The 17,818-nt window shown below is 39.8% G+C and overlaps 1 protein-coding gene across 1 annotated transcript in view; it reads left to right on the forward strand.

Moving 5' to 3' along the window:
• Window positions 1–17,818, forward strand: part of SPG11 (SPG11 vesicle trafficking associated, spatacsin) — a 111,574-nt gene that overhangs the window by 88,723 nt on the left and 5,033 nt on the right. Inside the window, exons 28-34 of the mRNA XM_037152005.2 lie at window positions 4,942–5,104; window positions 6,902–7,116; window positions 7,803–8,556; window positions 13,873–14,012; window positions 14,810–15,008; window positions 15,394–15,528; window positions 17,489–17,622. Coding sequence (XP_037007900.2) covers window positions 4,942–5,104; window positions 6,902–7,116; window positions 7,803–8,556; window positions 13,873–14,012; window positions 14,810–15,008; window positions 15,394–15,528; window positions 17,489–17,622 — 1,740 coding nt within the window. The remainder of the gene's footprint in view (window positions 1–4,941; window positions 5,105–6,901; window positions 7,117–7,802; window positions 8,557–13,872; window positions 14,013–14,809; window positions 15,009–15,393; window positions 15,529–17,488; window positions 17,623–17,818) is intronic.

Raw genomic sequence — 17,818 nt, forward strand, 5'->3', positions numbered from 1 at the left:
TGTGTGCAAGGATTTATTTCCGGGCTTTCTGTTGTATTCCATTGGTCTATGTGTCTGTTTTTATTTCAGTACCGCACAATTTTGATTACTATAGCTTTGTAGTAAGTTTTAGTAAATAAGTGTGAGTTTTGTTCTTTTCCAAGATTGTTTTGGTTCTTTGAGGTCCTTTGAAATTCTATATGATAGGATGGGTTTTTCTATTTCTGTGAAAACATTGGGATTTTAATAGGGATTGCTTTGAATCTGTATTGCTTTGGATAATACTGACATTTAGACATTATTATTCAATCTAGCAACATGGGGTTTTATTTTTTTTTAACTCTTTAATCTGTGACCATTAAAATGACAACAGACTCACAACTATCAACAACTAAATCTAAAAACTAAAAACAAAAACAAACAGAAAACAACCAAAACAGGAACAAAATCATAGGTATGGGGATCATTTGGAGGGTTATCAGCTGGGAGAGAGAAGGGGGAGAAAGGGAGAAAGGGTGCAGAGATTAAGAAGCATAATTGGTAGGAATAAAATAGGGAGATGTTAAGAATGATGTAAAAGAGGGAGACGCCAAAGAACTAAGACACATGACCCATACACATGAACTAAGAACGGGGATTGCTGGAGGGAAGGGGGTACTGGGTGGAGGGGGCAAAGGGAAAAAAAGTGGGACAATTGTAACAGCATAATCCCTAAAATGTACTTAAAAAAGATTTTATTTGTTTATTTTTAGAGAGAGGGGAAGGGAGGGAGTGAGGGGGGAGCAAAAGAGAAACATCAATCAGTGGCCTCTCACACACCCCCCATGGGGGACCCGGCCTGCAACCTGGGTGCATAATCTGACCTGCATCTGAACTGGTGACCTTTTGCTTTGTGCGATAGCTTCTAAACCCCTGAGCCACATCAGTCAGGGCCTCCCTCACTTTTGAAAACAGTTTTGCTAGATATAGGGTTCTTGGTTGGCAGGGTTTTTTTCCTTTGAACAGCTAAATGTGTTAGCCCATTGTCTTCTGGCCTCCAGATTTTCTGGGGAAATCTGTCACAATAATCTAATTGAGGATCCATTATATGTGATTAGTCATTTTTTTGCTGCTTTCAAGATTCTGTCTTTGTCTTTTGAAAGTTTGAGTATAATGTGTCTCTGTGGGTATCTTTGAGTTCATCTTAAATGGGATTTATTGAACTTCTCAAATGCTTATATTCATGTCTTTTGTCAAATTTGGGAAGCTTTCAGCCATTATTTCTTCATATATTTTCTCTACCCCTTCCTCTCTTCTCCTGTGACTCCCATGATATATATTTGGTCCTCTTGATGGTGTCCCCGGTGCCCTTAGTCTCTGTTGACTTTTTCTCTTCCTTTGACTCAATAATTTCCACTGTCCTATCTGAAAGTTAGCCATTTTTTCTTCTGCCTGCCAAAATCTGCCTTTCAATTCCTCTAGTAAATTTTTCATTTTAGTTATTATTGTACTTTTAGCTCCAGAATTTTTTTTGTTTCTTTTTAGGTTTTCTGTCTGTCTCTTTATTGATATTTCCATTTTGTTCACAAATAATATTCTTGAACTTTTCCAAATCATCCTTAGTTCTCTGAGTATCTTTAAAATATTTGTTTTGAAGTTTCATATAGTATATATGCCATAAGGTCCTTTTTGGAGACAGTTTTTGTTGATTGATTTTTTTTTTCCTTTGGAATGGGCTATACTTTCCTGTTCCTTTTCTTTTCTCTCTCTTTTTTAAAAATATACTTTCTTTTAAGAGTTTATTATTAGAGAGAGGGGAAGAAAGGGAGAGAAACATCATTGTGTGGGTGCCTCTCAAGCTCCCCCTACCAGGGATCTGGCTCATAATCCAGGCATGTGCCCTGACTGGGAACTGAACCGGCCACCTTCTGGTTTGCAGGCTGGCATTCATTCCACTGAGCCACACGAGCCAGGGCTGTCCTAGTCTTTAATGTTGGGTTCTGAAAGGAGAAAAAGCAAAAAGTGAAGGGGGAGAAAAAGGAAAAAGTGAAGGGGGGAGAAAAAGGGTACCAGCCCTTTAAATCCCTTGGAAGTTAAGCTGGAGTGGGTGGGGCTCGCAGCAATTGGGGAGGTAAAACAAAAATGGCTGCTTACCTCTTTGCACCTTGTGATTTGTGATTAGAAGCAGCAATCAGTAATCAGAGTACAGATCTATATTTGGAAGACCGGGTCTTCCCCCACACTCCATCCACACACTCCTGTAAGCTGTGTGCAACTGCTTCAAGAACAGAGATGCACAGCTGCCAACTGTGTGACTGGGATTGAGGAATGGTAGATGCTACTATGCTAAGGACTGAAATTGACCACAATTACTGCAATTTATCTCCCAAGTCTTCCACTGTAAGTTGCAAGTCATAACAGACTCCAGAGTTTCAAAATAGTTGCACTGGACAGATTCTGCCAGTGTAATCGTTATATAGATGTGGAGAGAGATTCCCTGTGCTTTCTATTCTGCCATCTTCCCCCTCCTCATTTTTAAGGAATTACTTGTTAGAGCAGTTTTAGTTCACAACAAAACTGATAGGCAAGCACAAAATTTCTTTTGTACCCCTGTTATTAATATCACAAACCAGAATGGTCCATTTGTTACCAAGATGAACCTCCATTTGACACATCATAATCACCCAGAGTCCATAGTGATTCATTCTTGGTGTTGTACATTCTTTGGGTATACATTTGGACAAGTGTATAATGACATGTCTCTATCATTATACTATTATACAGAGTATTTTAAATACCCTAGAAATCCTGTGTGTTCCACCTATGCATCTCTCCTTATCCCCAACCCCTGGCAACCACTGATATTTTTACTGTCTCCATAGTTTTGCCTTTTCCAGAATGTGCTATAATTGGAATCATATAAAATATAGACTTTTCAAATAGGCTTCTTGCTCTTAGTAATATACACTTAAGTTTTCTCCATGTCTTTCTTTTTAATGACAAATAATGTTACGCTTTCTGGATGTACCACAGCCTATCCATTCACCTACTGAAAGACATCCAGGTTGCTTCCAGGTTTTCACAAATGTGCAGGATTTTGTGTAGATACAAGTTTTCACCTCCTTTAGGTAAATACAAAGGAGCATGGTTGCTGGATCATATGGTATAAGAGTAGATTTTGTTCATAAGAAGCCACCGAACTGTCTTCCAAAGAGGCTGTACAGTTTTGCGTTTCCACCCACAATTAATGAGAGTTCCTGCATCTCCACGTTCTTGGCAGCCTTTGGTATTGTTGGTGTTCCAGATTTTGGCCATTCTAATAGGTATACTGTGATATATCATTGTTGTGTTTTTTTTGTTTGTTTGTTTGTTTTGTTTTTTATCCTCACCTGAGGACATTTCTTCATTGCTTTTAGACAGAGAGGAAGGAAGAGAGAGAAACACTGGTTGCCTCCCTATGAGCCCAGACTGGGGACCGTAGGTACCCAGACCTGCGATCAAACCTGCAACCTAGGCATGCACCCTGATTAGGAATTAAATCTGCAGCCTTCCAGTTGGGGGCAGTACTCCAACCAACTGAGCCACACCAGCCAGGGGTCTTGCTGTTTTAATATGTGTTTCCCTGAGGACACATGGTGTTCAGCATCTTTTCATATGTTTATTTGCCTTCTGGATATTTTTGTTGTTGACCTATTTTTTAATAGGGTTGTTTGTTTTCTTATTGTTTAAAGAGTTCATTACATATTTTGGATAAAAGTCCTTTTTCAGGTGTGTCTTTTGCAATATTTTCTCCCAGTCTGTGGCTTGTCTTCCAGTTCCCTTGACATTGTCTTTTTTAGAGCAGAAGTTTTTAACTTTAATGAAGCTCAGCTTATCAGTTAGAGTTTCATGTTGGGTTCTCCCAGGTTTCTTATTCTTCTTACCTGACTGCTCCTGCTCCATCTTCCTGCAGAGAAACAATGCAGCTTCTCTGTTCTTGTCTCAGTTCTTCATTTCCATATATTTTTTCCTTTAACCAGCTCTATCATCTGCCTGCTGCAGTCCCTCTTTTTAGAGCAACAAAGGTAGGTAAACCAGTAAATAAAGACTAAGAAGTCGCCCTGGCTGGTGTAGCTCAGTGGATTGAGCACAGGCCTGTGAACCAGAGGATCGCGGTTCGATTCCCAGTCAGGGCACATGCCTGGGTTGCAGGCAGGTTCCCTGCAGGCCAGTTCCCTGCAGGGGATGCACTAGAGGCAACCATACATTGCTCTCCCTCCCTCCTTCCCCTCTAAAGATAAATAAATAAAATCTTTCTTTAAAAAAAAAAAAAAAGACTAAGAAGTCATGGTCTGATTCAAACTAATGAGGCCTGCTACTTGGGGTCATTTTCCTATTACTATTTTTAGCATTTCATTGAAATGACATAAATCCAGGCTTCTTCATTGAGACCCATCTCCAGCAATATTATAAAGTACAAACTAACTAGTTAGAATCAGTTCTAACTAGTAGAATCAGTTCTAACTAGTAGAATCAGTGTTAAGCAAGTCTGAGAGGTCTTCCTTCATATGTGAATATCAAATCTCCTGGGCTCAAAAGCAGGCCTATATCCTCTGAAGTAGCTCTTAAGTGAAATATGCCTGATTAATTCACAGCAACTCACAGGGCTGTTTGGTAGTCAGTAACTGGAGTATTTGCAACAGGTCACCCCAAAGTAGTCTTAGGTCTCTTTCCCAGCTTTGACTTTTCACGCACAGGTCTCTACACAGAGATGGCTCACCAAGAGGCAAACTACACAGCTGCCAAGGAGGGCTTATTTTTGCCACTCCTCTGAGCCACACTACAGATTCCTGCTATTGAAAGGACTTGAAGGAGCATCCCCTTTTGTGACAGGAAGTGACGTTTTATAGTGCATTGGTTTTCTTATATATATTCCCACATTTGGAGGTTTTGATTTGCTCTTCCTGTGAAACCACTTTCCCTGACCTTCTTCTTTTTTTATAGCTTGAAACAGCAGCCATAAAGGTCCACGCTGCCATCCCTGTTCTGTGGCTGAAGGAGCAGGTGTCTTTTCTTCTGAAGCTTATGCTGCAGCAGTGTAGGACCCAGTATGAGCTGGGGAAGCTTTTACAGCTGTTTGTTGGAATAGAGCACCTCTTCTCTGATGGTAAGACAATCCTTACATTTAGGTTGCTGTTAAGAAGTTAGCTTTCTTAATCTTGACATATTTTAGAAGGGCATTCAGGAAATTAAAATGCATATGACATAGAACATTACATTTACGGTCCATAACAGGTTTGAAGATGAGGTTGTGAAACTTTAGTTATAGTTAAAGCATATTCAGAGCATAGCACAACAGTGTATCACGTAGACAGTAGAACTACCTACTCATTCTAGGCAGCTGTCAGATAGCCACGTTTACCCCCTGGCTAGCCTCTGCACTAGCCTGTCACTGTCATTCTATTTTCTGTCAAGTAACCTAAACATGTCATCACTGCTCAGGGTCACAGACTTGTTTCAGAAACGTCTAATTCATTTTGAGGGTTTCAGAGACAAATTGTGCTTATTTTTTGCAGGTGTTTCCAGACATTGGCAGTATCTAAGCTTGTTTCTTATTGAACGAAACCAACATTGCCTTACCCTCTTTTCTACCTGTTTGATAATTTCAAGTGTTCGTTGAATGATAATATTATTCTTTGACACTAGATTCTGACATTTTCACTGTTAGGATTATTTTACTACATTTAAACTCACACACCTTCAGCTGGAGAGCGCACATTTGCACAGAACACAGAGAATGCTGGGCGCACTGCCATTGTAGGCTGTGAGGCCGATGACTGGAAGAAAAGAGGGCTGTTTCCCACATGTACATGCAGGGTACAGAAGATAAAGCTATGTAGACTGAAGAGTAGATCCTCTTAACATATCAGTGTTTTCATTGATCTTTAGTAAGTTTTTCTTTCAGAAATGAATTTCCTGTTTTCTTGTCAGAGTTAATCTATCTTTGAAAAATTACAAGGATTGTCTAGATTGTTAACATTACTGTAATGCTTTTATTCATGTAATCTAATTAAATTATATTTTATAGAATATTTGTGTGTGTGTACCACATATGTACGTGGAGAAAAGAAATATTTTTTAAAACCTGTCTTTTATATGATGCCAGCTAAGGAACTAGCATGCTCACGCTGGTGGCTATTGTGCAGGATGTTGCACTGTCGCTGGAACTACCGAAATCAGACCACAGCAGATGACATTGGGAGCAGGCTGTTATGGAATGTTTTTAGACTCTTCCTTTATGGTAGGGCACACATAGTCTTCTCACAGACTTTTTGGGAGTGGGAGCAAACCTAGCCACATAAGCTGTTGGCGAGCATTCCCAATGCTACTGATGGTAAGAATTTCTCAGAGACATCAGGAGGAGCTCAGCTGGGTCTCACCAGGTTAAATAGATAACCAGAGGGGCAAGTGATGCTCCATTCCGAATACAGTGTGCCACATTACACACAGCTTTGGCTATTGGCCAGCTTCAGTTTCAACTGCCTATAAATTCTGTGTCTTAATCCACATGACACCTCATTGAATGAGTGAGTGAATAGTCAGAAAAAGAAATTTGTTCAAGGTAGGAGAAAAATCCAGAAAGAGATGGGACTGACTTGAATGACTGGCCAGATCTTTTTAAGATTGACTGAGTTGCTGCTACGCAGTAGACTACCAACCTCTGACCTGTGTTTAAAGCCAGATATGTGGATTGAGTCCATGTGCCAACCTCTAATAGTTCTTCTGTAGAGGAGCTGCCTATGGTTTCCTCTGCTCTTCAAAAAGAGTAAAAAATAAGACATTTTTGTTTTTCCTTTAACCACATTATGTTAACTTTACATATTTCCCTCCTGATAGTTACTTTTAAAAAGTCATAGTGCCATTTTATTGATGAAATGTTTACATTCTCTTCTCTTTGGCACAGGTCCAGATATAAAGAAGCTGTGTGTCCTAAGCCAAATTTTGAAGGATACAGCCATAACTATTAATCATGTCATTATGAACAGCTATAGCCTTGAGAATTTTCAGCATGAATGTAGATTTATTTTGGAAAAACTGGAGACACATGGACAGTTTGCTTCAGCTAGAAAGGTAGCAGAATTAGCTGAGTTACCTGTGGACAACTTGGTTATTGAAGAGGTAACATTAAGTCTTTTAAGTTATTTAAAATCTTAGCTTTTTAAAAAATATTTTATTTATTTATTTCTAGAGAGAGGGGAGGGAGGGAGATAGAGAGGGAGGGAAACATCAATGTGTGAGAGATACATCAATTGGTTGCCTCTCACATGCCTGCCACTGGGGACCTGGCTTGCAACCCAGGCATGTGCCCTGACTGGGAATTGAACTGGTGACCCTTTGGTTCTCAGGCTGGCACTCAATCCACTGAACCACACCAGCCAGGGCTAAAATCTTAGCTTTTTGAACTAGCATTAAACAAAGACTCAAATGAGCTATGTAATTTATAGAAAATTAGTTTTCTTTTTTACTTTTGATACACATTAGTTTCAGAAATGAATGAGCATGGGATTCCCATTATTGAAGAATGTATGTGTTTTAAATGAAAGGTTAGCTTACAGGATAATCTACAACTATATTCCTTTGAATAGAATTAAATATAAGGTGGCTGTCTTTGAACCCTATTTAATTAGATAAATCTAGAATTGTTTTTCATACCTTAACTTTCCTGATAAAATACCCAGGACCTCTGTAGCTATGTCCCATGTCTTGCTGACTTGGTTTTAAAAAGTGTGTTGTAATTAGAGAGCAGTAGCATTTATGATATTCCTTATCTGGAAAAGGCTGATTCACATCATTAAATTTTACAGATGACACAAGAAATGCAGACCTTAAAACACATTGACCAATGGTCCCTGAAACAAGCAAGACTTGACTTCTGGAAAAAATGCCATGAGAATTTTAAGAAAAATTCCATTTCGAGCAAAGCAGCCTCTTCCTTTTTCTCAGCCCAGGCCCTTGCGGCGTGTGAGTACCCGAATGAGGAGGGACAGAGCAGCACTGAAGAGCGCCATCTGCTGCTCACCCTGGCAGGACACTGGCTTGCTCAGGAGGACCTGGTGCCTGTGGAGAAACTAGAGGAGCTGGAGAAGCAGATCTGGCTCTGCCGTATCGCCCAGCACACCCTCAGAGGAAACCAGGAGGAAATAGAGCCCAGATTTTCTCAACAGCTCTCAACTAGTGGTGAACTTCTTTTTGATACCTTAGCCAGTGAGTTTTCATTCTCTAAGTTGGCTGCTCTGAACACATCAAAATACTTAGAACTTAATGGTCTTCCATCTAAAGAGACTTGTGAGAACAGACTAGATTGGAAAGAGCAGGAGTCACTAAACTTTTTGATTGGACGCCTATTGGATGATGGCTGTGTGCATGAAGCAAGTAGAGTGTGCCAGTATTTTCGTTTCTATAACCAAGATGTTGCCTTGGTATTGCACTGCAGAGCGCTGGCTTCGGGGGAAGCTAGTGTGAATGACCTACATACAGAGATCCATGCTCTCCTACAAAGTGCTGAACTGCTGGAGGAAGAAAAAGAACCTCACATTCCTCTAAGGAAAGCCCCAAGCAGTAAGTAAAGGAGATCAAACTCCTCTGAGTTCTAAACAGTGTGTTGGCACTCTTTCCAGGAGGAAAATGGTCCCTTTGACATAATATTTACACTAAGTTAAGAGGATAGCAACTCTCTTCCAGGTAATCCATAACTAGGCAATTAACTAGTGGATGAAATAGAGCTAGCTACCTTGTCTTTTAGTAGCTGTGTATCAAAATTAGAGGGAATCCATCTGACTTGCAACTAGTTCATTAAAATGTATTCTAATAGACAAGCAGTTCTCATGGTTCCAGTTGTGCACTGATACTATGTAGAAAAAATAACCTTGTATCCTTGTTAAACTCACTTATCAACTGGAGGTTTACTTGTCGATTCCTTGGGATTTTCTACAGAGACAATCATATCATGAATAATAGTGTCATTTCTTCCTTTCCAATCTGTATGCCTTTTGTTCCTTTTTCTTTCTTTATTGCCCTGGCTAGAACTTTCAGTATGATGTTGCAGAGAAGTTGTCAGAGTGGACATCCTTGCTTTGTTACTGATATTAGGGAAAAATCATTCAGTCTTTAATTTTTTGGTATGATATTAACTGTAGGTGTTTTGAAGATATGCTTTGCTATGTTGAAGATGGTCCCTTCTATTCCTAGTTTGCAGAGGGTTTTGAATCACTGTTGAATTTTGTCTTTTTTTTTTCCCTTCTGGATCCATTGATGTGATCTTGTATTTTTTCTTTAGACTATAAATTTAATTGATTTTTTAAATATTCAACCAGCTTTGCATTCCCAGGAAGAACCCCACTTGGTTATGGGACACTATTCTTTTTGATATATTACTGGATACAGTTTGGTATTAGAGAATTTTTGCATTTATGTTCATGAGGAATATTAGTCTGTACTTTTTATTTTATACTGAGTATCATTGTTAATCAGGGTAATGCTGGTTTCATGAGTTAATGCTAGTAATGCTGGAAACACTCATCTGTTTTCTGGAAAGCATTGTATGGAAATGACGTTATTTCTTCTTTAAATGTTCATTAGAATTTACCAGTAATAACCTGAATGGAAAAATTTCTGTTTTGGAAGATTTTAAATTATGAATTTAATTTCTCTCATAGTTTGTATGACTAAACAGGTTTATCTGTTTTGTCTTGAGTGAATTTTTATAGTTTGTGGTTTTTGAGGAAACCTTTTTTTCCTGCCTTTTAGGTGATTTGAACATTTTTAGTCTTCCATATAGTTTATTGTGACTTTGACTATATAGATATATAGTTTTTTATAGTTTTTTTAAATTGTTTGTTTTAGGGATTACACATTCTACATTATTGACATTTTAGTCTACTTAAAGTCAGTATTTTATTTCTTGCTGGAATGCAAAAACTTTACCACTGGTAGATCATTTACTTCTCTCCCTTTACATCCTAGTTGTCTTATTTTAGGCATATGCATTGTAAACCCCATCAAATAATGCTACAAATTTTGCTTTCAACCAAAAAATATGTTTTTAAAAATACAAGGGGAAAATAATTTATTATATTTGCTCAGATATCTACAACTTTTATTGCTTTCCCCTCTCATATTTCTTTTTCCTTCTATCTAAAGGGCTTCTCCCTCTTTTTTTTTAAATCCACACCTGAGGATATGTTTGTTGATTTGAGAGAGAGAGGAAGGAAAAGAGAGAGAGAAACATCCATTGGTTACCTCTCATATGCATTGAACCAGATATTGAACCCATAAGCTTTTGGTGTACAGGATACTGCTCCAACCAGCTGAGCCATATGGCCAGGTCTGAAGGCTTTTCTTAGTAATTCTTTTAGAGTTGTCTGTGAGCAACAGATTCTCTTCATTTTTCTTTATTAGTTTTTCTTCATCTAAGTATATCTTGCCTTGTCCAATGTGGCTCAGTTGGTTGGAGCAACATCCTCTAAAGTGAATGGTCACAGGTTTGATTCCTGGTCAGGGCACATGCCTAGACTGTGGGTTTGGTCCCTGGATGCGGTGCATACCAGAGGCAACTGATTGATGTTTTTCTCTCATACCAGTTTTTCTCTCCTTCTCTTTAAAAATCAATAAGCATGTCCTCAGATTAGGATAAAACCAAACAAAAAAAGAATGTGTCTATTTTACCTTTATTTCTGATAGTTTTTGCTGGATATAAACAATTCATTATTTTTGCCCTGGCTGGTGTGACTCAGTGGATTGAGTGTGGACCTGTGAACCAAAGGATTGTTGGTTCCATTCGCAGTCAGGGCACACGCCTGGGTTGTGGGCCAGGTCCCCAATAGGGGGCATGTGAGAAGCAACCACACATTATGTTTCTCTCCCTCTCTTCCTCCCTTCCCCTCTCTAAAAATAATAAATAAAATCTTTAAAATATATATATTTAAATAATAAATAAATACAGTAAGAAAAAATAAATATACATTATATATTAAATATAAATACACATTTTAAAAAAGATTTTTTATTTATTTATTTTTGGAGGGGAAGGGAAGGAGAGAGGGAGAGAAACCTCAATGTATGGTTGCCTTTCGTGCATCCCCTGCTGGGAACTGGACTGCAGGGAACCGGCCTGCAACCCAGGCATGTGCCCTGACTGGGAATCAAACCTCCATTGCCTGGTTCACAGGCCCGTGCTCAATCCACTGAGCTACACCAGCCAGGGCTAAATACACATTTTTTAAAGCTCTTAAAAATGTACCACTTTCTTTTGACCTCCATGGTATCTGATGAATAATCTGCAATCATTTGAATTATATTTTTCCCCTATAGATAATGCATTTTAATTTTTTTAATCTTTAAAATTTTTTAAATATTTTTAAAATTTAAAAAATTTTTTAAATAGATAATGCATTTTTCTCTGGTTGTTTGCAAGATTCTTTTTTTTTTTTTATCTTTAGCAATTAGTTGATAATGTGACTGGGCATGTATTTCTTAGTATTTATCCTATTTGGGATTCACTGAGCTTCTTGAACTATAGGTTTGTGTGTTCCACCAAATTTTAGTTGTTTTTAGACATTTTTTCAGATACATTTTCAGAACCATACTCTTACTCCTGTCCTTTTGGGACACGAATCTTGGAACTTTTGTTAGTGTCTCAAGTCCCTGAGACTTTGTTCATTTTTTCCCAGTCCTTTTTTCTCTCTGTTGTTTAGATTGGATAATTTCTATTCATCTGTCTTCAATTTCACAGACTCTTTTTCCTGGCATTATAATTCTGCTATTGAGTTTTTTATTTCTATGATCTTTAAATGTCAGTTATTGTTCAGTTCTAAAATTTCCATTTTATTCTTCTTTACACCTATTTCTTTGCAGAAGCTTTCTGTTTTTCTGTTTGTCTCAAGAGCATTCATAATTGCTTTTTGGAACATTTGTATAATAGCTGCTTTAAAGTCTTTATCAGACAACTTCAACATTTATGTCATTTTAGTACCGAGTATCATCTGTTGATTGTCTTTTTTCATGAGTTGAGATTTTTCTCTATTTCTGTATGTTGAGTAGGTTTGTGTTGCATCTAGACATTTTGAAGAGTATGTTACGAGACAATGAGTCTTATTTAAATCCTGTGAAGAATGTTGATATTTTACAGCAGGCAATTGACCTGGTTAGGTTTAGGCTACAAGTTCTGACTCACTTTCTGTGGACTAACTCAGTTCAGTTTCCAAATCCTCTGTATTACTGTTCAAATCCATCTTTGTGTGTGTCATCCAGAGGTCATTCTGCAACCTGAGTAGTGGTTTATCTGTTAATTTAATTCTCAGAATCTTTGATAGGCTGGTTAGGATCAGATTCATGCATCAAAGCCCGAGAGCGAGTCCGTGTTTGTAAACACCTTTGTGTTACTTTCCTGAATCTCCCTCCCAAGTACTTTTGGCTTCTAGAGGCTTCTCTTTTCAGTCCTCTGGGCCCGAAGCTGGAGGTTTAGTCACCCCATTATGTCACGCACTTCCCTGACTTGCCTGCATTCAGGACCAACTTACGGGAGGCTAATGCAAAAAAGAATAGTGAGTTCACTCCACACTCTTGGGACCAGATTTCCTCTGATCTGAAAAGAAGGTCCCCCTTTGTGTTTTGACTCTTGCCAGCTGCTGCTTCGGCCTCTACCACTAAGGGCAAGGGGTTGCTTAGGAGCCGAGATGAGAAAGAATGAGCCGTAGGAGTTCCCATTTCCACTCCTCGAGCCCATACTAGAGGATTTTCCCTGGGGAGCACACTCTCTCTGTGATCCTTAGTGCTTGGTTCTGGGTTTTAGGTGGCACTGCACTCAGGCTGGAGGTTACTAGGGGAGAAGGACATGGAAGTTCTGGTCATCTTTGACCCATTTGCCACTGTTTCCATTTCAGAGTCCTCACGTAGCGCTGTCTACAGCAGTGGCCAGGCTTTATGTGGGGTTCCATAGGGGAGACAGGGTGGAATGACTGTACTCCACCTTGCCTAGAATTGGAACCCCCACTGAAGGATTTTAAGCAGGGGGATAACATGGTCTGGGTTGCTTTTTACTTTTATCTTTAATGCGTATTTTTTAATGGATAATATCTTAAATGCAAAACTATTGTATTACACACTTAGTGTAACAAATAACACAATACAGAAGTGTAGAATGTAAAGAGTGAAATCATTTACCCATTCACCACCACCCTCACTAAATTCTTTTAAATAACACAATGCTTTATTGATACAGTTTAGATTTTTCAAAGTTGTGTTTGCTATTAGAAACAGTTATGTAAATATTTTTTTCTAATAGAAACACTTGATCAAATTAAGAAAGTAGTCTTCTATTTCAAAGTAAGAATTTTTTAAATCAGAAGTATATTCTAATTTTACTATTCCCTTCATCCAGACAATTCTTTTGTGTGATTTGAATTTTAGAAAGATCCTGCTGAATATGTGGAAGATTGACCTATGGGCGAGGGGAGGCCAACAGCAGGAAATAGTAACAACCTCTTAGCTGCAGGTTGATGAGGCTGGAAGTAAGGTAGTGACTGGAGAGATGTTTTGGAGATATAGTCACCTGGACCTGGTGACTTATTTGATGTAAGGGGAAACTGAGAGGAGTCTAGCGGTCAGCTTTGATGATAATGGCTTGGGTGTCATCGGTTAGGCGGCTTTGAGTCTTTTGTAGCCCATGAGACTTTTAAAATATTTCAGCCTGGAATTTCCTGGAAAAAGGCAATGAAAGAAGTTTAAGTGGGGTATGGGCCCTGTCAGAAGTGGTCCCAGACTCAGGGAGACTCACAGTGGTGCAATGCAGGAAGCTGTGGGCAGAGAGGTGGAGTCAGAGTGAACTGGGAAGAGGCTTAAAATTCACCACCCCCTTCAATCTGTATTTGCTTCCAGCTTCAAGTCTGGATAGTCAGTCATTTGTGATGCTGCCCCCCAATGATGAAGTGGTAACGAACCTCGAAATTCTGACAAGCAGATGCCTCCATGGAAAAAACTACTGCCGGCGGGTCCTCTGCCTGTATGAACTTTCCAAGGTAGGTGCCAAAGCGTAACGCATTCATATTAAGCCCCCCCTGAAAGGGAGGGAAGCTGGCAGTGGAAAGATGGGCATAGGGCTCTTGTCTGGATGTTGGCCCCTGTAAATCCATCCCTTGGGGGTCATGGGAGGATGCCAGGCCAAGCCAACCAGAAGTTAGTGCAAGACATGTCACTTCTCTAGGCCCCTAGTTCTGGATCTATAAGTGATTTGACCATGAGGGTCCCTTCTAACCCTAATATCTTAGGTTTTGCTTCAGAATTGTTTGGACCTTCCCATATGAGGGAGAGCCCACAGTAAGTTTTAAAATAAAATAAAATGGAATGTCATGACCCTAAAGACAGGAGCTAGAGCAGCTAGGAATTGTCTGTGGCTTTGTGCTGACTGAAGGAGAAAAACAGTAGCCTGTGCGTGAAGTGGAAGAGCACAAGAGAAATAAAGTGGAACACTAAAGCCCTTGCTTTGGATAAGGTTCAGAGACTTCTTTGTAAAGTGAGGGTTTTGCTGCTACCATGGGAACATGGAAGGGGGCTCTTGCCTTTTATTCAACTTTCTCATATTTCATAACATTTGAATAGCTCAATGTTCAACGCGAGATAACTCATCTGATGCTCTCTGAAGACAAGCCTTTCCTTCCTTAGGTGAAGTGATAGAAAAAGATAGAATACAGTGCTTGCCTCTTCTAAGATTCCTGCTCAGGGTGAGCCATCGAGTTGGTCCACATCAGAACTCAGAAAGGGCTAGCTTCTCCCTGGCTCCTAACAATATCTTTGACTGACTTTGCCTTCCTCTCAGGAGTTGGGCTGTTCCTACACAGATGTTGCCACCCAAGATGGCGAGGCCATGCTCCGTGCAATCTTGGCCTCTCAGGGGCCCGATCGATGCAAGCGAGCCCAAGCCTTCATCAGCACCCAGGGCCTTGAGCCAGACAGGGTGGCTGAGCTTGTGGCTGAAGAGGTGACCCGTGAACTGCTGTCCCCATCAGAGGGAACAGGTACCCTGCCCTCCAGGCCTTCCCAGCCTTTCAGACAATTTTCACAAGTACCCGTGTCAAGGATTTGGATGTTATGTTCATGTACATCCTGCATGCTGCCCTCTCAAGTTGCCAGGCTGCACTCTTTAGAGAACACATTGCATTTATTTTGTTGGTGTTGGCTTTTGTTCTTTTATTGTTTTATGGTGATTCTTAGAATAGCTGTGCCCTTCTCTGAGCTAACGAACTCCTGTTCTGTGATGACCACTAGGCCAAGAGGAGGGCTGCACTGGGAACTCCTTCAGCACTATTTACTGATACCCAGGTCTGGGCAGCATGGAGCTCTTAATCTCTCGCTCAACTGTCTCAGTAACACCTATGCCTTTCTCCACATCCTTCTGTATAGGACATCAGATGATCACTCCCGCAGAGGAAAGCCAGACATTTCTTCAGCTGACCGCTTTGTGTCAAGACCACACCTTGGTAGGCATGAAGTTGTTGGAAAAGATTTCCTCTGTTCCCCGTGGGGAACTGTCTTGCAGTAAGTTTTTGGCCATTTTCTTACATGTTTGGAGCCCAAGCAGATCTCCAAGAAGTCTTCCAGAGTTAGTCTTTCCAAAGTTCAGTTTGGTCCTTCTTCCTGCTCTGGATCCCTACCCCTCCAGCACAGTTTATAAAGCTGTAAGTTTATTGAAGAAAGTTTAGAAAATACATGTGGGAAAGCAACCCAGAATTTAAAATCATGCAAAAAAGTAACCATTTAACATTTGGTGTATTTATTTTATTTTATTCTTGTATTGCCTTGCAAAGTGGATATTATTTTCCCCATTTTAGAACACTGAAACTTAGAAAAGTTGATCAACTTAACTAATACATGACAGAACTGGTATTTGAATCTGGTCTGTGTGATTTAAAAACCTGCTCACTTTCTCCAGTGCCTAGTTCATTACAGGCATTTAGTATGTGCCCCTCTGATGTTTTTCTATATAAATCTGTAGGTTTTTACTTTTCAAAAATGGTATTATACTGTACATAGTGTTTATATAATTACTTAATGAATATGCTATCATTATCATCTTTCCATTACCTTGAATATTCTCCTATATCACCTTTAATGGTTACACAGTATTTCTCTTATATGCCATTGAAAATTGTATGCCCTGTTGTGGGGCCTTTAGATTGTTTCCAATTTTCTGTTTTAGAATGTCCTTATAGGCAAATCTACAGGGTCTAGCAAATAATTTTATATTAAAAAATAACACCTTTTTAATTACAAAATCATAAGCATGTAATTCTGTAACATATCACACTTAAGCACACCATATGACATTTCAGGTGAAATGTTCAAATTAAAACTATAAATTCTTGTACCCATATTATTACCCTACCAACCACACTCAAGCGGGTGTAACCTCTGCTGGATCCTGTACGTGCACATCCACAATTACTTCCCTAAGATAAACTCCTGATTTAAGAGCACACTCATTTTTAAAGCTTTATATATATAGTCAAATTTTACTCCCAAAACAAATCATTTATTATTCCCACTTAAGCAGAGTGTGAGAGTATCATTTCTTGGAACCCATTCCACTTTGCAAATTTGATAGACTCAAAAAAGGCATTTTATGGATGTTTAGTAAACATACAAATGGTATTGTAAAGGGTTGAAGTTTTATTTAAAAAACTGCTTCTTGTATCTCTTCTCAGTCCAGTTCAACAGTATTTACAGGGTACCAACCATGTGCCAGGTACTCTAAAAATCAGGGGTATGGTGAACAAGTATATCAACAATCTCTGGAGTCTACAGACTACAGGTGTGACACACAGGAAGAGCCAGACTGCTGGTCAAGAAAGGTTTTTGGAGGAAATGTCCAAACCAAGGCCAGATGGATTAGTACTCAAGGTTACTCAGTGGTCAATAGGTTTGGGGAGGGCTCCACAGGCCCAGAAGGCATAGTATGGGAACCTTTTTTTATCTTCAACATTGTAAATATTTTTCCCAGTTTGCCTTTTAATTGTGCTTACAGTGATTGTGTGTAAAAGTTTTACATTTGTAGGTAGTCAGCTTTTTTTTATTAATCTAGAAAGTGCAGAACATCACATGGCACTTGATTAGGCCCTAAGACTGTTCACTGAGATACAGATTATGCCCTCAGATTCTGGTTGGCATGGACTCCATCGATTTGTCTCCGGAGAGTTTCTCCATCATTAGAAATCAAGGATTCCTTGTTCTTATGTGTAAGGCCTCAAAAGGTCACTATGCAGTTACTACACAATTGTCTTTGAGGAGAGACTGTGCTATCACTGAAAGAATGTAGACATTGTCAGAGGGCTGTCCCAGAGCTGGAGCTGGTGAGGTCAGGGGCCTCAGAGGATTGGTGAGAGCACCTTCTCCAGACAGCCAGTCTGTAGCAGGCCCCTTCACCCTCCTGCCTGGCACAGAACTAGACAGTGAGTGGCCAGGTTCATAGCTCTATCTTACCGGTATCCCACCTAACCAGCCACAGAGCTGCTGATTTTGGCCCACCATTGCTTCACGCTGACATGCCACATGGAGGGCATCATCCGAGTTCTGCAGGCTGCCCGGCTGCTCACAGATGACCATTTGGCCCCCAATGAGGAGTATGGGCTGGTGGTAAGTAAACCCCTCATGCCTACCTTCCACCCTGAGGAAACCTTTGAGAGAGCAGATGGGCTGGGACCAGCTCAGATTTGATGTGTTAGGGAATTTGCCACCTGGGTGTCACTGCCCACTTGGTAACTGGCTGGGTAGCTCCAGACTGAGTTCTTTCAGAATCAGATTGCTCCAAAGGAAAAATTGAGAGGATCCC

The sequence above is a fragment of the Artibeus jamaicensis genome, unplaced genomic scaffold (genome assembly GCF_021234435.1).
Source record: "Artibeus jamaicensis isolate MK-2021 breed Jamaican fruit bat unplaced genomic scaffold, CSHL_Jam_final contig_3201, whole genome shotgun sequence".
In the NCBI taxonomy this organism is placed as follows: domain Eukaryota; kingdom Metazoa; phylum Chordata; class Mammalia; order Chiroptera; family Phyllostomidae; genus Artibeus; species Artibeus jamaicensis.